The 23,910-nt window shown below is 48.0% G+C and overlaps 1 protein-coding gene across 3 annotated transcripts in view; it reads right to left on the bottom strand.

Moving 5' to 3' along the window:
* The window catches only part of LOC142579982 (uncharacterized), a 153,190-nt gene that overhangs the window by 40,735 nt on the left and 88,545 nt on the right, over window positions 1–23,910 (bottom strand). For all 3 annotated transcript variants that reach the window (XM_075690680.1, XM_075690681.1, XM_075690682.1), the window contains one exon: window positions 16,404–16,685. In XM_075690680.1, coding sequence (XP_075546795.1) covers window positions 16,404–16,685 — 282 coding nt within the window. The remainder of the gene's footprint in view (window positions 1–16,403; window positions 16,686–23,910) is intronic.

The raw sequence follows: 23,910 nt of genomic DNA, 5'->3' as shown, positions 1-23,910 counted from the left end.
TTTGTCTAGAATATCTTTTTGACGCTCTAAAAGGCATTTAACCGCGAAGATAGTGAACTCGGGCTGGATTTCGCGGCAACGCTCATGCACCGAGAGTCACATAACGCCAAGCAGCCCCATCCGACCACGAAGTTTCAAGGGCGGTTTGATGGTGAGCGGGCTCGCCGCGGAATCCATGGAGCGAGCGCATGTATGTCAATTCCGAAAATTTATGGGTATAAATCTCATAAACTCTTGATCTGAAAGGTGCATTGACATTTCCAAAGTTGTACTTTAGACTTTCAATTGCGGAACTTTGTGGATTTAATGATGTTATAAACATCTGACGCCAAAGGTCCATTGACTTTTCTAAGGTCTTACATCGGAACACACAACGAGACAAGTCAAATCAACACACTAGCAGACAAGTTGACAAAGCACGCAGCGAGGTTCAATGAGACGAAGCGTTGTTGTGGTTCATTTGCGCCGCCATGTCGCATAAAAAAAATATCAACATTTTTTAAACCTGCGCCAAATCATCCATGTCAAAACACTAAAGCCAGCCAAGGTAACTACGTTCTTATTTGCTTCTTATACTTTGAATTTTATTCGCGAGGACACATTGAACTTCTCCAATTTTTTTTTCTCGTTACCATACCAGCGGGCACCAGAGCCAGCCAGCGCGCATACGTTTTTCTCGCCTGGCCCCAACCACCGCGCGGCGCACTTCGGTGCGCGTTCGGTTTTCTCGAGTGGATTTTCGCCAGGCAGAGTTTTGTACACTTTCTGGCTAGCAGACGAGAAAAAGAAACAATGGTCGCTCGCCGCCATCACTGTGGGGACTGGACGGATTGCACCGCGTTCGCTTTTGCAGAACTTCTCCGGAAAGTCTTGTCTCGCCGGTGTAGGATACCGAGCAGTATGCGTATGGTTGGTTCTCAATGGACCAAGCGTCTCATGTTTTCTTCGATATTTTTTCCGTAGCCACATTAGGTGCCCAAAGTAGGCATTCGACTGTGGGCAACATACTTTCCGATGCGTTTTTTCCTTTCGGTGCCCCCGCCCCACAGAAGGAAAGAAGAATGCATTGTTGCGGCGCAGCGAATTGTCGCATGGTGAAAGTTCGATTTTGTTACTTCTTCTTTTGTGGAAAGTAATGAGCCACGGGACGCTTCAGGGGCCAGATACCCTTATTATTTTATTGCGATAGCAATTATATGGACACTCCAGGCGCATTCCTGCCGTCGCCGTCGCCCTCATGTTTAGTATACAGTCCAAGGGTGATAACATTGTGACCGCGTGTCGCATGCTGTATGTGCGAGTGAAAGCGTAGGGGTCGGGGTGGAATGGCTGAGCCGACGATGGTGGCTCAGTCGTGTGTGCGCAAAGGAGAAAAGCAAGGAGCAAACGCGCCACCTTCCGTCGCGCGTCATACATCGGGGGGAGTAGATGGAATTGGGGCGGAATCTAGTATTCCGTGAATCTTTGATCGCACAACGTGTTTATTTGACTGGTTTGACGCAGTATACAAAGCGACTTTTTCTTAGGTACGTAGATTTATTGGAGACTTATACGTATATTTAAATATCTTGTTGCGAGGTTTCGTGTATACGTGCAGTGAACTTTGTTTCCAGTCGCACTTTTTGCCCTTTATCAAGCTGTATCTTCGCATTCGTATATCCCATTGTATCTTCGCATTTCTAATGCATGAGTGCGAGTCGCAATAATGGTTCGGTTCATTATCTGCGAGGCATGCGCGTAGCAGAGTGGCATCTCTCATTTACAAAAATAGCACGCATGTGTGAGGATAAATGTTCTTTATTGCTCTCATACACTGGGTTGAACATGGTTGCCTGACATAATGGACACCCCAAAAGCTGAACAGAGTGGTGTCGCGAAGTTTTTGAGAGCTAAAGGTGTTTCCCAAAAAGAAATTAATCGCCGTATGGCTGCCGTGTACGTTGAACATTGCATTTCATTGGCCACTGTAAAGCGTGGGAGCAAACGGTTCAAAGAAGAATGGGAAAGTTGCAAAGACATTCCAAGACCGGGCCAAAGCCATCGTGCAATCACATCCCACACAATTTCAAAGGTTGATGAGCAGATGAGACACGAACGGGGGACAAGCGTCGATGAACTGGCAGAGCGTGTGAAAATCAGTCACGGCTCGGTTCACGCCATAATTCATGAACACCTCGGTTATCGGCTCTTGCGTGCGCAATTGATGCCCAAGATTTTGATCCACCGCCAGAAGACGGAGAAGTTTGGCGCTGCTTTGACTAATCTGATCCGGTATCACAATGAGAATGACGATTTCTTGTTTGCTATTGTGATCGGAGATGAACCATGGTGCCACTACTACGAGTCTGAAATACGACGGCAAAGCTTACAGTGGAAACATAGGAATTTACCACGGCCATAGAACGCAAAGGCCGTCATTTTCGCCGGAAAGGCGTTGTTGGCTCTCTTTTTCGATCGTCAGGGGCCATTACTGATAGAATTTGTTCAATCTTGAAAGACCATCAATAGTTTCTGATATTGTGAAACGCCGGAACCACTGCGTGTCGCAATCAAGAATAAACTACGTGGAAAATTGACAAATTGGCTCATCTTGTCCCACGATAATGCCCGTCCCCACGTCGCTGATGTGGTTAATACAAAACTGGCAAAGTTCAAGTGGGAAACCCTGGAACATCCGTCATGCAGCTCAGACCTGTCCCCTTGCGACTTCCACGTTTTGGGGCAACCGAAAAACAGCTCAACGAAACTAGATTCGTGCCGGACGATGACGTGAATAAGTAAGTTACAGAGTTTTTGAAGCAGCAACCTAAGGAGTTTCATGAGACGGGAATCACGCGACTCGTTGGTCCATGCGGCGAATTTCTAAATTCTCATGACTACTTTTTAATAAAGTACCCCGTTTGTCATATATTCGCATTGGCTCACATTCATTTGACACACCCTCGTATAGCTTGCAGAACTCCTGCTTTTTACACGTGCTCTCTGTTGCGACTATAATTTCGGTGCAATTACTCACGATTCACGACCGGTGACAGCTGCTGCTGCGTAATACATAGGAACAAATGACCGCGTCATGGAGATTTTTCACTGGTCATTGCATATATACAAGAATGTAAACACGGTTCTTGAATGACTAAGTTTCATTAACACATTGGTCCTCAACTTGTTCATTTCATGGCCTTTTCATTTTTCATATCAGCGGTATGCGCTGCTTTCCTGGTTTCGAACTGATATAGTTCTACAGTTCGTGTGATATTTTCTTTACTTATTAAATAGACAAAAACATGGAAGCATTGATATCAGTTACCTTGGGCACAATTTTTGGCACTTACCAGAATATTCTTTTATGAAAAAATACACATTTTACTTGTTTGGCCAGTGCGTAGCGTTCAAGAATTCGTTTACTGAATTTTTGACAATGGTAATGCAGTTAATATTCATGTAATTGATTCCTCGACATTTCGTTTAAGAGGAAGCTTTAGCTGGGGCCCAATCCGGCGCGGCCTATTCAAATACATGTAAAACGCAGAAACGCTTTTCTGAGTTAATCCTGCTAATCGCTTTTAATGAAATTTGTTGCATTTGAGAAAGAAAGTAAATTATACTGTCTGTTGGAAACGGAATTTCGATTTATGGCCTTAATTTTGTATAAATATCTTGCAAAAATCTGAAATTTCGAAAAAATAGAAGCACGACGTTTACAAGGTAATAGCTATGTAAAAAGAACAGATATCTCGGTTCTGTAATCGGCAACTATTACGAAAGTCAATGCGGACAACTTTGGTGTGTCAATATGTATCGTGCGTGAATTGGTTACGTTGTGTACAAGGGTTCTGCAAAAGTCGTATTTCCATAATACAATTTCTTTATATTCATGTTTAACATATCTATTTCGTCCGCTGTAGATGTACTATTAGATGCAATCCACAGAATTGTGGTATCATTCTTCATTGTTGAGTTACTGAGTTTTATACTTGATAGTTTCGTTTTCTGAAAATTTGTGATTTTGGCCAATTTTTAATAAAGAATTGACCGCGTAACTGAAAAATTCGAAACCAACAGTCACTAGAATTTAAGTTTTTCTTTTTAAATTCAACAAACATCGTCAAATTTGGTGCAGTTGTTACGAGGAAAAATGAATTACCCTTCTACATGTGTTTAAATAGCAGCACCCGAGCTAAAGCTTCCTCTTAAGGAGGAGGCCGAGCGGCAACATGAGCCCCCCCCCCCCCCCCCCCCCCGAACGAAATTTCTGGCTACGCCACTGGTCAGCACTGCTTTGTGACCACACGATCGAGAACGGCTTTCTACGCTACTGGCCAAATTCAGCGACTGCTTTGCGTCGGCGTCCAGCGCAGGTCGGACACTTCTAACAAAGCACCGAATAATTACAGAGGATACGGCAAGAACAATTCCCCAAAATCATTATCGTGTTGCTCCTAGAGAACGTGAAGCCAAACAACATCAAGTGACAAAAATCCTTAAAGACGGCGTGATCCAACCGTCAATGAGTCCCTGGGCATCTCCTGTAGTTCCAGTCGAGAAAAAGGACGGCAGCTTGCGTTTCTGTGTGGACCACCGAAAACTAAATCAGGTCACAAAGAAACATGTGTACCCGCTTCCCCGTATAGACGATTCGCTCGACAGGCTTCGACAAGCGCGCTAATTATCTTCAATGAATTTAAAAAGCGGATATTCGGCAAATCGAGGTAGACCCGAGAGGCCGTGAAAAAACTGCTTTTGTGACACAAGACGGCCTACATGAATTTAAGGTCTTGCCTTTCGGCTTGTGCTCTGCCCCTGCTTCGTTCCAACGCCTCATGGACACTGTGCTTTCAGGCCTGAAGTGCAAAACCTGCTTAGTATACCTCGACGATGTCATCGTGTTCTCCGCAACATTTGAAGAACATCTCGAACGCCTTAAAGCGCTTCTGCAGTCCATCCGCACTGGCGTCCTTACCCTGAAACCGGAGCAGTGCCACTTTGCCTTTGCGGAACTACAGTTTTTTGGTCACGTCGTCAGCCACGCGGGTGTCCGCCAGGATCCCGAAAAAATTTCCGCCACCGCACAGTCTCCCGTACCATCCAATAAAATGGCTGTCAGGCGCTTCCTCGGCTTCTGTGCCTATTACCGGCGGTTTATTGCAGACTTCGCTCACATTGCGTCGTCGTTAACTCGCCTGATGAGAAACGACGTTGCTTTCGTATGGGGCTACGAAGAGGAAGGTGCATTCAACGACTTGCGGTAATGTCTCCAAGCAACTCCAGAGCTTGCTCACTTTGGTGAGACCGCTCTACATTGCACCACACTGATGCAAGCAATGTTGGCTTGGGAGCTGTTCTTGTGCAACAGCAGGAGGGCACATAAAGAGTACTTGCCTATGCAATTAGAACACTCTCACGCACAGAGGCTAATTATTCCACAACTGTGAAAGAATGCCTCGCCAAAGTGTGGGCGGTTATGAAAAAAAACTAAATTATTGGGTTTTGCGTGCCAAAACCATTTTCTGGTTATGAGGCACGCCGTAGTGGAGGACTCCGGAAATTTCGACCACCTGGGGTTCTTTAACGTGCGCCTAAAATCTAAGTACACGGGTGTTTTCGCATTTCGCCTCCATCTAAATACGGCCGCCGTGGCCGGGATTCGATCCCGCTACCTCGTGCTCCGCAACCTAACACCATATCCACTGAGCAACCACGGCGGGCAGTGTGGGCGGTTATGAAATTGCGCCCATATTTGTATGACCGCCACTTCACAGTTATAAGCGACCACCATTCAGTCTGTTGGTTCACCAACTTTAAAGATCCTTCGCAACTACTGGCGCGTTGGAGCCTAAGGTTGCAAGTGTTTGACATGCCAGTCAAGTTCAAATCGAGGAAACCACATACGGATGCTGACTGCCTGTCTCGATCACCGATAAAGTCATCCGCTCCACTCGAAGACCACTCGGCATTTCTTTGTGTTCTGGACACATCCACCATCGCACAACAACAACGGGACGACCATGAGTAGCTTGAACTCATCAATAACTTAGAGGGCAGATCTGCGCAACCGCCTAGAGTTTTCGAAGAGAACTGTTGTCGTTTTGTTTGCGGGCAAAAATAATTTACAAAAGAAACTTTTCTTCGACCGGGTCCCCCTATCTGCTCGTCATTCCTGCAGCTCTTCGTACGGAAGTACTTGAAGCCTGTCACAACGAGGTGACTTCTGGTCACTGAGGCTACAAGAGAACCCTGGCCAGAGTGAAGCAGAGGTACTACTGGCCGAGACATACCACCACCGTGAAACATTACGTTCGCACTTGCCTAGACTGCCAGAGGCGCAAGTCGCCTCCGTCAAAACCAGCCGGCCACCTACAACTCGTCCAGGTTCCACGAAGACCATTTGACCAAATCGGAATGGATATATTGGGCCCACTTTCTACTTCTACTGCAGAAAATTGCTTTGTTGTCGTCGCAACCGAGTATCTCACACGTTACGCTGAAATAAAGGCAATCCAGAGAAGTACAGCAGCCGAGGTGGCGCGCTTTTTCATTGGGCATGTTGTGTTGCGGCACGGCGCACCAACCGTTGTAATAACAGACCGAGGAACCGCATTCACGGCTGCACTGTTAGATCCCGTCTTGCTGCTAAGTGGAATGTCTCAACTGAAGTCAACCGCCTACCATCCACAAACCAACAGATTAACAGAACGCCTAAACAAAACAATTGAAGACATGCTCTCCATGTACGTGGATGTTGAACAGAAAATTTGGGACGACATCCTACCTTACATCACCTTTGCATATAACACGGCGAAACAAGAGACGACGCGCGTGACTCCGTTCCCCCTTGTTCACGGACGGGATGTACGAACGAAGTTGGATGCAATGCTTCCACACGAGTTTGACGACACTGATACGGACGCCGATGTGTTTACGCTTTGCGCAGAAGAGGCTAGGCAGCTCGCACGCTTGCGGATCTGCCAGCAGCAAGACTACGACTCAGGGCTCTATAATCTTAACCGTCCAATGGCCGTCTATGACGTCGGCAACAGAGTATGGGTTTGGACACCCATACAGAAACGAGGCCCCCACGAGAAGCTGTTAAGACGATACTTCGGACCATATCGAGTATTGCGCCGACTCAGTGATGTCACGTACGAGGTCGTCCCCGATAGTGCCAGTTGTACGCGGCGCCGCACGCATTGTCATGAACTTGTGCACGTTGTCCGCATGAAGCCGTATTTGAGTAAATAACTATGTGAGAGACTCTTCCGCGAGTGACATTTCTGGTTTAGCATGGGGGCGATGCTCTTTTAGGTAGGGACAAATGACTCGTATATTCTACTTAGAAGACAACGACGCTGGGGGCAATAACGGACTCCGTCTAGTGAGTGGTTGAGATTCTGGAGAGGACGAAGAAGGCGTGCATTGGTTCCGTTTGTTTTTGAACAGCTTGTCCTGTTGTTCTTGATCGTCTCCCTGTCTTCTGTCCGCGTTGTACCGTGACAATATATATAAATATATATATATATATATATTTATATGTACATCTGTTCTAATGCAGTAAACACTCTGTTTTTAGTGATTTGTGTCCTGTTTTAAAGCATAAAACAGCTGCTTTAATTAAAGAGATCACCTGGAACGCTGCTGAGGACGACGCCGGAATAATGTTGTCGGCGACCTTCTCAGCATCGCAGGAGTTCAACCGTACCCTTAAACGACTGGCGCCGTCCCCAACTTTCCTGTACAGCCATCCACAGCAGATGTCGGAAGCTTTGTTGTACTTGCTAACAGTTGCCCCTAAGACCCATCTGCTGCTACTGAAATTCAGAAAAATGCCAGCAGCCATGCAACCGGAGCTGTTATCGTTACAGAGCAGAACAATTCACAGCACTTAAGCTCATACGCTAGCCACCTTCTCTCGTCCAAAGAGCGTAAATATTCTATCCCGGAACGGGAGTGCCTGGCTTTAGCTTGAGCAATATCCAGCTACGCCCTGGCCTATTTTGCCAACAAATTGTCGTTATCACTCATAAACATGCCCTTTGCTGACTCTCGACGCTGAAAGAACCGACAGGATGACTGGGTTGGCGGGCACTGCAGCTTCAGGAACATACTTTACTCTTCTGTACAAACCTGGCTGCTTACACACGAATGCCCACTATCTTTCCTTCCCCCATACCACAGTTCAGACAATGGTACCCATGACACCGATGCTGGAGTCCCCACGATTTCAAATTTGCTCGACATTCGCAACGAAAAATCATGCGAAAACTAATGAAGTCTCCTCATCAGTCAAGTAGCTTTCGTGCATCCTTAAATCGCTATTAGCGCATTCATAGACCGCGACGGCGTTCTGTGACGACGCAACTTTCTCCCTCAACGCCCGGAACTCTTGCTCGTTCCACCTCGACATCTTCGAGTACAAGTTATTCAGCACGCCCTGTCAGTTACCTCGGTGTCTCCCATACCTACGACCGAGTACGATACCAAATCTACTGGCCCGGTTCTACATTTCTGCCTTTGCGCTCTGTCAGTGCCACAAACGTCCTTTTGTACTTTCCGCCGTACGCCTACACCCTGTCGATGTCCCTTCCGAGCCGTTCTTTACCGTCGACACCGACCTCATAGGCCCTTTCTCTACGTTTAAGACTTGCAACAAATGTGTCAATGCCATGACTCAATGCACAACGTGTTTCGCTATCCCGTGAGCATTGCCGACCGAATGCACTGCTCACGTAACGTATAATCTGCGGTATGACGTGATTCTACATCACGGCGAGCTGAGCCAGCTCCTACCTGATCGCGGCCGCATGTTCTTGTCTCCTGATGTCTAACATCTCTTCGGTTCCGTTCTGCCGTCCTACCCCATCTCACCCACTGACCAATCGACTACGTTAGTGGCTCAGTTTCACGTTCACGGGGAGGCTATCAATCCAGGTTTCTCCAAACAACAGTGGCACAAGTTGTGTTACAAATGATTAGCATATAATTCTTCCTGCTCTCCATTTTATCTTACTGTTCTCCATCTTATTTTCTGTGCGTCTTCGCCCAACGTTGTCCTGTTACCCGCTCCTTCCAGCCGAGACCAACATTCCAAGAGAATATGATCGCGACATCTTCCTTCCTGGTGCACACAGCTCACCAGATTGCCTGCACGTGGCTCATGAACTCACATGTTGCACAAAACACGAGGCACGACAGCCGCCACCGGGACGTCGTTGATTTGCCTTCAGGATCTCTGCACACCATGCCGCCGCATGAACGAGTCAGAAAAAAACTGCTCACGCGCTACGCAGTGCCTTCAGAGATCCTGCACCAGGTCTGTGTCGTAAACTACGATATATCCCCGCTGGAATATCGCTCATCATTTGCCGCTGTGGCCACTGGTATTGTCCAAGAGGATAAGCGGAAACCTCCACCACGATTTCAACACCATAAACGCCACAGCCGAGTCGAGGGCTTTCGTACTCGGGCGTTATATTAAGGAGCAGTGAACCATGGCGTTCAAGAGAGGCGGGCTATTAACAAGGGAGACGATTTACCGAGAAGAGCGTGCGACTGGTTCAGGCAGTCATATTGTAAACGCAGCATTGCCGCAATTTTAAGCACCCTATAAATAGACCTACTAATGTTGCCCCGAGGCAGTATTATTACGGTCAAGGGAAAGAAGAAGGTGACATGAATTAAAGGAAGACGAAGACTGGCCGCTGTCTGAATGTCATATACATCAGTTGTATACGTACATTATTTTACACTCGTGGGTCTGCTTTCTTGCTGCAACATTTTGGTGGAAGGTGCGGGGTACAATCACGGAACTTTGCAGCGGACGGAATCTCCCTGCCGCCACAATGGAAAATCAACCGACACAAGCGAGTGTACGTTTGTTCAGCCACACAAGTGACAACTCCTCAACAGCCCGTGTCAGCGGTCATCCTCACGCATCCGCGGGACCCGGGGACATATTGTGTCATCGACAACGCCGACGCCGAGGACTGGCTTACATGTACGAGCGAGTGTGCGAGAACAACAGGTGGGATCCAACAATGATGCTAGCAAACGTGATATTTTATCTGAGAGAAACTGCGAAGCAATGGCGCGTTACACATGAAGCTGACCTAGAGAGCTGGCATGTGTGCAACGAAAAAATGCGAGACCTGTTTGGCAGACCTGTCGGTCGTCAGCTGGCAGCAAAAAGATTGCTTGCGTGCCCCGCTCAGACGTCCACACAATCCTATGTCGTGTACATACAGGATGCGCTGCCCTCTGTCGCAAGGCTGATAACAACATTACCGAGGCAGACAAGATTGGTCACATACTAAAAGGTATTGCAGACGATGCCTTCAATCTCCTGATGTGTAAGGAGTATGCCACTGTGTATGCAATTATAAAGGAGTGCCGGCAATTCGAACAAGCGAAGGGCCGTCGCGTCGCTCAAACTTTCGAAAGATTGCCCAATACCGCCGCGACATCTTCTTCCCAAGACCCGCCGTGGTTCGATCAGCCAACAGGACCGCAAGATATAACGCGAATAGTTCACCGTGAGCTTGAGGCCATGGCTCCCGCTCCAGTTCATCCCGACTGTCGGGAAAGCGGGCCCGCTATCTCTCTTATACAAGCGAGCGTCCAGGATGAAATAGCAAGTTTGGCCATTCCATCGTTCGGCTCGGTCCCCCATACAAACACCTACCAGATTTCTTGTGCGGTTTGCTCTCAGACGCAAAGCTTTCCGCCACTCAGTCACAACCTAGCTGACTCGCACAGCGGATGATATGCCCATCTATTTCAACTGTTTGGCTATTGAACTCATTGCCCGTCATAGCCGCAACCACTGGTCCTCGCCTCCTCGGTAATCGTCTCCGTGTCACTACCACCAAGTGCCAGACAATTGTACTTTCTCGCCCTATACGCCGACTAGGAGCATCAACGCCGACGTTGCTCCACCAAGATCAAGTCGCTCCCCGTCTCCTCAAGGTTGTAGGTCCCGTTTGCCTCTCGTTTACCGTTGTTCGTCTCCGTCTGCAACCGGTCGCTTCACTTCGGGAAGCTAGGCGGTGCGGCTCCCGGAAGTGAAGCTGCAATTTCTACCATGCCCACAAATCCTCTGTTGACCCCGCCTACACGCCGAAACCTACTGGACATTTAAGTTGAAGGCGTTCCTGTTCCATCTCTCGTTGACACAGAAGCGCAGCTTTCTGTTATGAGCGATGCTCTCCGCCGAAGGCCGGAAAAGGTTCTGACCCCCGCCGTACCGTGCACTGTGGGAGTCGCCGATCATGCGAGTACTTCACCTGTTCTTGGAATGTGCAAAGCACGTGTGACCATTGGGGGCCATCATACCATTGTTTTATTTATCGTCCTTGAGCACGGTCCTCTCTACCTAATTCTCGGCCTCGACTTCCTTTCGAAATGCTCTGCCCAAATTGAGTTCTTCGCACGTGTTGTACAGTTGGATCTGCCACTTCCTGCCGATGCAACAACTTGTGCTCCACACAGCGTATGTTCTGTTGAGTTTGCAAGGCTGTCTCCACAGGCGGCTCCAAACGTCCTCCTGACGCCCTCTCCTCCCGTACCTGATGACGAGTAGGTCGTGTCGCCGCATTACTGACGTGGTTTTGTCGCGCGATATTGTCCTACCGAGTACCTTAATTCGGATCCGCGAAAACTGCACTGCGTGCCCACCCTGAATTTTGGATTGTCGTCGCATGTGTTGTCACACGCTATGGCTATAGCGCCTATCACTCCTTGGGAAGAATGTGAGATTTCTTCTTTGACCTATGAATCCTTCCTCAGTACCAACGGACCTTTGTCACCCACCCGTTCGTGCTCGACGCCTTCAGACGATGTTTGTTGGATGATTGCCCCTGACCTTCCCTCAGAACGAACAACGGCTCCTCGTCGCCTCCTGTAATCTTATCGGGATATCTTTCATTTGGACGACCGTCCACTGGGCATGATATCTGTTGTCACGTATCGCATCAACACCGGTGATGCCCGCCCCATTCATAGGCGGGCATATCGTGTCCCCGCAGCGGAAAGGGCCATCATACATCATCATCATCATACATGATGACGAACCAGACAACACCTAACCTTCCAGTAGCCCATAGGCATCACCGGTTGTTTCAGTAAAGAAAAAAGACAACTCGTGGCGCTTCTGCGTTGACTACCGTCACCTGATCAAGATAACAAAAAAGGACGTTTATTCCCTGCCTTACATTGATTACGCTCTTGGCTGCATTCATGGATACCAATACTTTCCATCAATTGACATCCGCTCCGGCTATTGGCCGATTAGCGTCGACGAGATGGACCGCGAGAAAACCACCTTCGGCACAATGGACGTCTGTACCAATTTAAAGCCATGCCCTTTGGACTATGCAATGCGCCAGCTACATTCGAGCGCATGATGGATTCTCTTGCTCTGCTTGAAGTGGTCTTCGTGCCTCTGTTACCTCGACTATATGATTGTGTTTTTGCCGAACTTTGAGAGCCAGCTGCGGTGCCTCACGACCATACTCTCCGTGTTTCTCAGGGTTGGCCTTTAGCTAAACTCCACCAAGCGCCATTTCGGTTGCCGTGAAATTGACATGCTTGGGCATTTCCTAAGCGCCACCGGAATGCAACCTTATCCACAGAAAGTTCACGCCGTGCGAAATTTTCATGTACCTTGTTAAACAAACGATGTTTCTAGTTTTCCTGGCTTATGTTCTTATTTCTGGCGATTTCTGAACAAATTTGCCAACATCGCTCGCCCTCTGACTGACCTTCTTCAGAGAGATGTTACTTTCTCTTGGGCACCCCTGCAGCCTTCTCTACCCTGATTGAGCGGCTTACAACTTTCCCGATTCTGTCACACTTTGACCCTTCTGCGCCCACTGAAGTACGAACTGACGCAAGTGGTCATGGCATCGCCGCTGTCCTCGCTCAGCGTCAACAGGGCGAAGACCGTGTCATCGCTTACCCCAGCCGCCTTCTTTCCACGCCCGAACGAAATTACTCCATTACTGAGAGCGAATGTCACGCGCTCGTATGCGTGGTCGCGAAATTTCGACCATAGCTCTCCTCTTTGAAGGACCCCACTGGACGACTAGCAGGATGGGCATTGCGTCTGCAAGAATATACATTTCCTATTATGTATGAATCAGGGCGCCTGCATACAGACGCTGACTGCCTGCCAGTCAATCCCATGGATGAACCGCACGATACCAATGTCGACTCTGACATCAGTATTCTGTCCCTCGCCGGCTTCCTCCATATTGGCGACGAGCAACACCAAGAGCCTGTTCTTCGAACACTCATGGAATGCCTATGCTCCTCGCCGAATGACCCGTCCTGATGGCCCGGAGCTCCTCCTAGTCGTTCCCAAGGTCCTTTGACTAGCCGTGCTCCAGCAACTTCACGACGCTCCTACTGTTCGGCATCTCGGCAGCATCACTCGTAGTTACGACCGCCTGCAGTGCCCTGCATTCATCGCTCTGTACGCCATTTTGTCGTCTGTTGCGACCTGTGTCAGCGCCGTAAGGCGCCTGCTATGCCCCCTGCTGGTTTGCTTCAACCAATTGATATCCCTACACAGCCTTTCTTCCGTGTTTGCCTCGACGTCCTTGGCCCCTTTCCAATTTCCATTAAAGGAAAGAAATTGATTGCTCTAGAAACAGATTATGCCACGAGATATGCCATCGCACGAGCGATGCCAACCAGCTGCGCTGCACATGTCGCCGACTTCCTAATATACGACGTCATCCTGCACTCCAGCGCCCCGTGCCAATTGCTCATGGATCGCGGCCGCTGCTTTCGATCAAAGGTCGTCGATGATTTGCTCCACTCCTGTTCTTCCGAACACTAGCTTGCTGCCGCGTACCACCCTGAAACGAACGGCCTCACCGAGTGACTCAGCCGCACACTAACTGAAATGATGGCAATGTATGTTTCCGACGATCGCCGTGACTGGGACGTCGCATTACCATACATCAGTTTTGCATACTACTCGTTCCGTCATAAAACTGTCGGATTTTCACCATTTTTACCTTTTGTATGGCCGCGACCCCACCTCGCCCTTCGACACGTTGCTACCTTCCACAGTACAATCACCCAGCACTGGTTACGCTCGCGATGCTACTGCCTTAGCCATCCCAGGCCCAAGAGGTCACCCGTCGTCGCCTCACAGTCTCGCAAGCTTCTCAAAAGGGACGCTACGACCTTCGGCACCGAGACCACCATTTTTCACCTAGTTCCCTTGTTCTTCTCTGGACGCCTTCACGTCGCTTCGGCTTGTTGAAAAAACTACTTTCCTGTTATTCTGGTCCGTACCAGATCTTACGTCAACTGTCCGACATCACATACGAGATTGCCCCAGTCGGTCAGCCTTCAGTGCCTCCCAACGTTACCAGCTATGTTGTCCATGCCACCAGGCTCAAGCTCTATGTCCCCCCATTAAATGAGGCTCTATAACTTGCACCGGGACAGAGCTAACCCCGCAGGGAGGGTGACGTTAAGATGAATTGAAAGAAGTAGGTGACGAATACTGGCCGTTGTTTGAACGCCATATATCCCAGTTGTAAATATACACTATTTCACCCTCGTGGGCCTGCTTTTTCCTGCAACAATATTGCGAACTTATGTGAGGAATATAATGTATCCGTCAATCAAGTTTTGCAGGAATCGCTAAAAAGTAACACAAACTTGTGAATCCTGGTAGCCTTCAGGGTTTTATTCGTGGTACAATACTTGAAATTTCATAACGCGACAGCGTTTGTGATGCCTATTACAAATCACTGCATGATTTATTGCTGCATAACAGCGCATCATCCACATACATTGCATTATTATTCGTGTGTCGAATATTCTATATAGGAATGTGTTAAAAAACAATATCATGGCTCGCTCTTTTATAACATTTCGTGCAATGTTTTAGATTATTTCCCGACTTTTTTATTAGGAAATAAACTCTAGAAGACACTTAGAGTATGCAAATGTTCAATCACAAATTGTATAAACCTACATTTCGACATATAAGTTCCAATGTCTCTCCAGTCTTTTCGTTTCATTTACAGATGAATAGGGCAATAGTTACTGTAAAAAAATAGCTGAACGATTGCACAACTTCCTCTATAAAGGCTCAAAAAAGCAAACATTGAGAGCCTCTCAGCTACTTTTCTATGTATTTTGCCTGTACGTATAAAACTAACAAACAATATAATTGTCACTTGATTGATACAGAAAGCAAAGCGGAAATTTCACGTTTCAATGGGGATTGAACAGTACAAATGCTTGAGCTTCCCAAGGAAATCTTGAGATACGTCAAAAGCGTGGCAGTTTGGGCGAGTTGGTATGTCAATACTTTTTAGGCTTGTAGCGCAGCTCAGAAAGAGCAAAAAAGGAAGGAGGCAGGGGTAATGAAAGGGAATAGAAACAGAGTAGCGCTCACTCTGTTTTCCGGTCCCTTTCATTACACCCCTCCTTTCTTTTTTGCTCTTTCTGAGCTGCGCTAAAAGGCTAAAAAAGTTTGACATACGTGCTAATTTTAAAGCACTGTTGCGAAGGTATTATACACCGCTGCTTTTTTTCAACGCTACACTAATCCTAACCTACTCGCGTAGATTTCAGCTCCTCCTATGTACAAAATATTTTCATGCATTCTCTTTCATTTTTTTGCTTACTTTTTGCCTCACAGTGCGCAACCAATACATATAAGATAGAGCTCGCAAAAACAAGTATTTTTTAATCGAAGATGGCCTTGATCTTGACTGACGAAAGAATGGTCAGGTTGCCGCTGTGGTAGCAGTATTAATCATTTTCATGTACATAGCTGTGTCTAGCCTCGCATTACAGAATTCTGCAGCGCTTCATTTTAGTAAGCTTGAAATTCAGACAGAACATTTGCATCTTGAGATTTCTGGCGTCGTAGCACTGCAACGTAACGGAAGCGAGAATTTAGCGCACCGTCATGTCATTTTCGGTACCGGAATTGTGCGAGAGGTACAGCTATAGTGATGTGGTAACCTGCGTTAGCCTTCGCTGCTTTGCACGTCCGAATAACGCAACCACTCACTCGCATACATCGCTCACGTTAACTGCTGAATACTTTTGCAAACAGCAACTATTTGTGGATGTTACATAAATGAGGCAACATGAGAGGTCAAACAGGTGCCTCCGTTTTTCTTGTATATATAAATTAGGTGTTACCCGACAGCAATATTGAACAAATTACGACAGACAATGCTATTGTTAAATTATTGGTTAAAGTTACATTCCCACCGGGCGTATCAGTTCTTTTTTTTTGTTATCAGAGGCGTTCGCTGCATTTGGTTTATCGCACTGCTATTTTTACCTAAATGCCTGCCCTTTGTAGGATATGAGCTCAAGATGAAGCAAAAAGTTTTTGGTTGCCACAAAATGTATCAAGAATAACCTACCTTTATCTGGAAATTGCTTAAGGGAACACCAACATCAGCAGTGTTGTGGGTCTCGCCTGTCTTTGATTGACAAGTGACAAGAGCACACGATTCTGTCATTCCGTAGACCTTCTGCAGTACCTTGAGACCACTGAAACATCCATGCACTGCCTCGGCTGTTGCGGTCGAGACCATGCTGCCGCCGACGGCGATCGCTCGCATACTTGGCAGATCCCGTCCTGTGCGTCGCATCACACGTACAATAGCTTGGAGCAGGGAAGGGAAGATGAACGCCGCCGTCGACTGCACAGACATGGGAATATTTCGGAGCAATGTGATTGCAGGACAATGAGAACATTAGTGAGACTGGACGGCTTTTTTAATGAGTGGGCAGGCCCAAGTATTGTTCTAAAGCTGCTTAGAGAACGGCAGCGGCTGCCCGTGCACGAATGAAATTCTCAAAACACCATTCATTCGCATTCACGTGTGCTGCGCTGATTGTACTGCTTAACGAAGCTCTCTGGGGATAAATGAAGAAATGTAGACTACATCTGAGATTTTCAAAAAGCGCATGCGAAAAGTAACTGGGCTATTTGAAACACTTATCTGCAAGTTACCATTCCTCAAATCCGAATACCACTAGAAAGCAGAGCATTTTTTTGCACTCACGCGTTAAAAGTTATCCGCAAGATAAGTCAGGAAATGTGGCGATCCTGTAGGTGGGTCTCTTCAGGCCATTTAAATGCCATCCGCAACAAGTAGCGTCCGCGCACCCCGGGGTTCCGCTTTATTCAAGTTGCCCGAGAGCTAACCGATGCGCGCTAAGGCGATTGGTCGAGCCATCCAAAATTTTGAGTTGCATTTGTAATGCCTTCAATAGTCGCACCTGGAAATAGATTACCTAGCACAACTGATTCGTGAATTACCCATAGCCTTAGGGTATATCAACTGAGATGTCAATATTGCTCAGACATTCAAAACTCTGAAGTTCCGACATGATAATTTGATGAGCCGTAGAGAGAGAGAGAGAGAGAGAAAAACATTTATTGAATTATAAAATGGAATTCTCGCGGATCGAGGTCTTCTCTTCTTCACGCTGTCTTCTCGTCGAAGGGAAGCCTCTTCAGCGCGGGTGGTCCCTCAGTCCAGGGCTCCACTGAGTTTGGCCGCGTCCCTAGCGTGCTCCACCATCCTTCTTTGGACGGCGAGTTCGCAGCTGACGAGCCGGCTCTCCCAATGCTCCGCGCTCGGGGGTTTATGATCGCGGAATGCGTCGTTTCGTTCGCACTCCCAAGTTATGTGATAGAGTGTTGGTGTAGCCCCGCACCAGGGGCAGGTGTCCCTATACTGCGTTGGGAACATCTTGTTGAATATGAAAAGGTTGGGGAAGGTGTTTGTCTGGATCCTACGCCAGCCCGTTGCTTCCTCCTTCGTCAGCGCTTTATGGGGCGGTGGGTACTTGAATCTAGTCCCCCTGTAGCGTTGCAGTAATTCCGAATAATTGTCACTGAGGATCCCGGCGTAACTAGCGCGGTACTCCTGCTGCTGCCCAGCCCGGAATCTATTAGCTCGAGCTAGACCGTCCGCCGCCTCGTTACCCCTTATGCCCTCGTGTCCAGGTATCCAGATCAGATTGTGTTTGATTTTCGCCTCCTCCGAGGGGTTACCCCCTCTGAGGATCCTGAGGGCAGTTTTGCATATTCTGCCCCTCATGTAGTTGCGACAAGTCTTTTTCGAGTCTGTGAGAATATTTAGCGATTTATTCTCCCTATATCCTTGCATCGCCGCCAGCGCCACGGCGATTTCCTGGGCTTCATCTACGCTCCGTATCTCGGCCGAGACGCACGAGACAAGCTTTTCCTCCTTGTTCATTACTACCGCGATGGCCTTTGCCTCGCTTCCTATTAAACTTATGCTCGCGTCCGTGAAGAGAGTGTTCTCTTCTCTAGCCACTGTCTTTTCTATGTATTCGGCCCTAGCTTTCCTTCTGCCTTCGTGGAGCCTGGGATCCATGGTATCAACGTGCTGCGCCTGTTAAATGGGGTCGCTAACAAACTTTTGCCGACTAGTTTGAGGTCTTATCAACTTCAAGTTTATGCACTCATCAATGAAATGAAAAGGACATGTGTGTGTATGTCTTTTTGTTTTCCCTGAACAGCGCACAAACATGATGTTGGTAAACTATAAGAACGATAAAAAACGATATATAAGATATATACACCGAGACCCTCGGTTTCTCAACTCTCGTATGCATATATATATATATATATATATATATATATATATATATATATATATATATATATATATATATATATATATATATATATATATATATATAAAATTCAAAATACCTTACAGGCCCGAAGAACGGGCATTGGGTAAGGGGAGAAAATTTTGCACAGTACAAAGAGCAAGCTATACAAAATTATACAATTATACAATGCTTTGTTAATAATACATCGAAGACACAAGTGTACACAAACTCTAAAATTCTTAAATAAAAAGAAAAAAAGCATACAAGGAGCAACGCAGACAAGAAGTTTTTATTTTAAGTAAGAAATGAATGTTTGTGTCGTGACGTAATTTTTCTTTGTTAGCTTCAGCTACCAAGATATCGGGACGGTCGTTCCACAAACAGATGACACATGGAAGCGCAGATGAGTTAAAAGCTCTGTTTTGCCATAGATGCGCGGGAAAGAAAGATGATTATGCAATCTTCGTGAGGTGAATGGAGAAACTTGCAAAGCTATTGGTGATGGCCTCGGTCCGTGAACATACGTGTGATAAAGCAATAGAAGTGCTACATCACGACGAGTGTTCCAAGAAGTAATTGATAGATTAAATGTATATATATATATATATATATATATATATATATATATATATATATATATATATATATATATATATATATATATATATATATATATATATATATATATATATATATATATATATATATATATATATATATATATATATTGTGACGCATGAAGAAAACGAAGACCAGTGAACGTGCTTGCGGTCCCGAGTGGAAGAAGAAAGAAGAGAACGACGCTCAGTTGATAAACCAGCTGACCGCTCCTGCGCTCACCTTCGCGACCTAAAGTAAACGGTCCCCTTCATCCGTAAGGGTTATAAACAGTCTCCTTCGCGCGTAACAAAGTGGTGGAGGTGCTCTGTATCGCTCACAACAACGGAACCATCACTGCCGCAGCTTCGTCGAAGCCGTCGACTTGCCGGCCTCCCGCCATCAGCCGTGACCATCTTCGACATGCCAGAAGAAGGAGCCACTCCGAGGGCAGCGCCTAGCAGTCCGCTGCCATACTACCGAGTTTCACCCACCTTCGGAGGCAAAGTGGGGGAAGATGCCGACGAGTGGCTCGTCCACTACAAACGAGTGAGCAAATCCAACGGGTGGGATGCAACCGCTCAGCTCACCAACGTGGTGTTCTCCCTGACCGATACCACCCTCGTGTGGTATGAGAACCACGAGGACGCGCTTACGACGTGGGAACATTTTGTTGACGAGTTAAAGGCGTGTTTTGGGGACTCAGTCGCCAAAAAGAAGCGTGCGGAGCAGACACGGTCGCAACGGGCGCAGCTACCAGGTGAGACATGCACAACATACATCGAAGAAGTGTTGAAGCTGTGCAAGGTGGTCAATGCTCGTATGTCGGAAGAAGATAAAGTTGGGCATTTGCTGAAAGGAGTGGCTAAGGATGTGTTCAATTTTCTAATTGGAAAGGAGAGCCTCAGTTCTGTGTCCGACGTCATTCGGCACTGCAGAACTTTTGAAACGCTCAAGATGCGTCGGATTGCGCCAAAGTTTGGTCGGTTGGCAAACGTTACGACAGTTGCCAGTGTGGACACGAGTCCTTGCCTCGACCTTCCTTCGACCATCCGACAGACTGTCCGCGAGGAACTTTCCCGCCGCGAAGGGTTGTTGCACTCCACTGTTGACCACCATGGCGTGTACACGTCACGTGAGGCTATGACGGCGCCACATTCGGCCCCTTGGCAACCGATGGCTACCGCAGCGGCCGTGGAGAACAGCGCAGCCCCACAGTCGAGGATGAAAACACGCCCGCCGACTCCGCACTATGACCAACGCACTCAGCGCACGCCTTCTCGACGCCTGATGTATCGTCGTGACACACGCCACGAACCAACCCACTACACGTGGGAAAATGATAATATCCGCTTCATCGACGAATGACCAAGGTTTAGACCTCTCCCGGTGTGTTATTCCTGTGGTGTCCCGGGTCATATATCGCGGTTTTGCAACCAGCGTATGAACACGTGGTATGGCCAGCCGTCAGAGTTTTCTCGGCCCTCCGAACGGCCACACGGTGCCCCGTGGCCAGCACACGTATCGTCTGGCGACGAGTATTGGCCGAGCAGCTCCCGGAATCGCTCCCCAGCATCTGACAGAAGTTTGACACCCCCACCGCAACGTCGTGCTCCCCGTTCTCCCTCACCGCTGCGTCGCACCGCGTCCCCTTCGTCACCGGAAAACTAGCTAGCGCGGCCGATGGAGGTGAGGTCGCTGGAGACGTGTTACTGACAGAAATACCTCCTGTGTTGATGCTGAAACACAAAGTTCGCGTGCTTGTAGATAATGTCCCTGTGATGGCTCTGGTGGACACAGGCGCAACAATTTCGGTCATGAGTGTCTCTTTTAAACACGTGTTAGGGCGAAAGGTTTTGTTTAAATGGGACGGATATTTAAAGTTCTGTGGAGTCAGTGGTGAGCCGTTGCGACCTATTGGTGTGTGTAGTGCTGGCGTATTTTTGGGATGCCATGTTATTACGACAGAGTTTGTAATTATTCCTCGGTCGACCCATGATGTTATTCTCGGCATGGACTTCTTGCCAGAATGTGGTGCTACTGTCGACTGCCGCACAGGAAAAGTATTCTTAAGTGGTAGGATTCCATCAGGACTCCTGGAGAACCCTGTAGATCGCGAAACTACACTGTGTGTTTGTGGTGATACGGTCATACCTGCATCATCTACCGTTTGCGTTCCCGTTGTCTGTTGCGGCGCCGATTCCGACTGCTTCGAAGCTACCGTAGAACCGGTGCACTTTAACTGTATGAAGAAGAATGTTTTGGTGTCACATTGTGTGGTGTCGATCAAAGGCGGACGCACTGGCTTATGGGCCGTAAACTGTTCTAAGGAGCCCGTTATACTATCAGACGGCATGAAATTAGCCTTCGCCAGGGAACACGCGTCCTTATCAGTGGCTGAACTTACAGATGTGCAGGAAGAACCTGACGGCCACAGTTCGGAAACGGCCCTTTTGTCGATGGTAAATAAATCGCTCAGCACGAGTGAACGCCGAACGTTAGTGGGTGTGCTTTCGAAGCACGTTTCGGTATTCGACTTTGCGCAGAAGGACAATATACCTGCAATCCCTGCGTCTCGAACGCGCCATACAATCAACACGGGTTCGGCAAATCCGATTAGACAAAAGCCATATCGTGTTTCGCCATCAGAGCACCAGATTATCAACGAACAAGTGCACGAAATGATGAAAAAGGGAGTCGTACAAGAGTGAGCAAGTCCGTGGGCAGCTCCAGTGATTCTTGTTAGAAAAAAAGATGGATCTTGGAGATTTTGCGTCGACTATCGCCGTTTGAATGCTGTAACAAAAAAGGACGTGTACCCACTCCCACGTATTGATGACGCAATAGACTGCCTGCAATCCGCCTCTTACTTTTCCTCAGTATATTTACGATCCGGCTATTGGCAAATTCCGATGCATCCTGACGACAAGGAGAAGACTGCCTTTGTAACCCCTGACGGGCTCTTCGAATTTAATGTGATGCCATTTGGATTGTGCAACGCTCCGGCAACTTTCGAGAGATTTATGGACACTGTATTGCGTGGCTTGAAGTGGAACATCTGCATGTGCTACCTCGACGACGTCGTCATCTTTGGCCGCACCTTCAGCGAACGCAACTCGCGTCTGGATATTGTCCTGAACTGCATCAGAAACGCTGGTCTAATTTTAAATTCTAAGAAATGCCACTTCGGAGACCGCCAAACCCTTGTGCTTGGGCACCTCGTCGACAAGGATGGCATCCGCCCTGATCCCCAGAAAACAGCAGCCGTTGAAGCGTTCAGTGCACCGCGTTGTGTCAAGGAGCTCCGTAGTTTTCTGGGGCTTTGTTCCTATTTCCGCCGATTTATTCCCAAATTCGCCGACGTTGCGTATCCGCTGACATGCCTGCTACGAAAGGACACCCCCTTTGAGTGGACTCCGGGGTGCGACTCTTCTTTTCGTCAGTTGCAGTTACTGCTGACGTCACGACCGGTTCTTCAACACTTCAGTCCTTCAGCTCCGACAGAACTCCATACGAATGCCAGTGGCATAGGTATTGGTGCCGTCCTAGTTCAACGCTACAGTGACCGCGAACACGTGATCGCATATGCAAGCCGCTCATTAAGTAGGCCCGAGCAGAATTACACTGTGACGGAACAAGAATGCCTCGCGGTAGTATTTGTGGTTCAGCGGTTTCGTTCTTACCTGTATGGACGCCCCTTTATACTGGACACCGACCACCACTCGGTGTGTTGGCTTGTGAATCTTCGTGACCCTTGTGGCCGCCTTGCGCGCTGGGCGCTCCGACTGCAAGAATACAGCTTCACCGTCTCTTATAAGAGTGGTCGACGACACACTGATGCGGACTGTCTCTCGCGTATGCCAATTAGTACTACAGACTGTGACGCCGACGACTTCGATCACCTCGTGGCTTCTGTGTCGCCGCGTTTTCCAGACTTCGACTGCTTCAAAATCGAACAGCGAAAAGACGATAAATTAACACCGCTCTTCACCGCTACGACTGCCTCGACGACAGTAAACCATTTCTGTGTACGTGATGGACTCCTCTATAAGAAGAACTTTTCAAGCACTGGCGCACGTTTTCTCCTAGTGGTGCCGGAGAGCCTTCGCACAGCGATTCTGGGTGCTATGCACGACGACCCTACGTCTGGCCATCTGGGTTCGGCGAGGACGCTTTACCGGATTCAGGAACGCTTTTATTGGCCTGGAATGCGACAATCTGTTGAGACGTATGTGGCCAGCTGCATGCAGTGTCAGCGCCACAAAGGGCCATCTACTGCTCCGGCAGGTCTTCTGCAGCCGATCCCGCCTCCAAGCACGCCTTTCAAACAAGTGGGCATTGACTTCGTAGGCCCATTTCCAAAATCAGCCAAGGGAAACCTTTGGATAGTTGTTTGCGTCGACTACCTCACACGCTACTGCGAGACGGTGGCCGTGCCCTCCGCAACTGCCACTGACGTTTCAACATTCCTGCTGCAATATGTGATCCTGCGACATGGTCCGCCCCGCGTGATCATCAGCGACCGTGGACGACAATTCACAGCGGACGTCGTAGATCGTAGAGGAGCTGCTTCGTTTGTGTGATTCCCACTTGCGTCACTCGACACCATACCATCCACAGACGAATGGGCTTACGGAGCGTACCAACCGAACAACTGTAAACATGCTATCTATG

This window comes from Dermacentor variabilis, chromosome 4, assembly GCF_050947875.1.
Source record: "Dermacentor variabilis isolate Ectoservices chromosome 4, ASM5094787v1, whole genome shotgun sequence".
NCBI lineage: Eukaryota > Metazoa > Arthropoda > Arachnida > Ixodida > Ixodidae > Dermacentor > Dermacentor variabilis.
The sequence above is the reverse complement of the archived record's forward strand: the minus strand, read 5'-3'. Positions and strand labels throughout refer to the sequence as shown.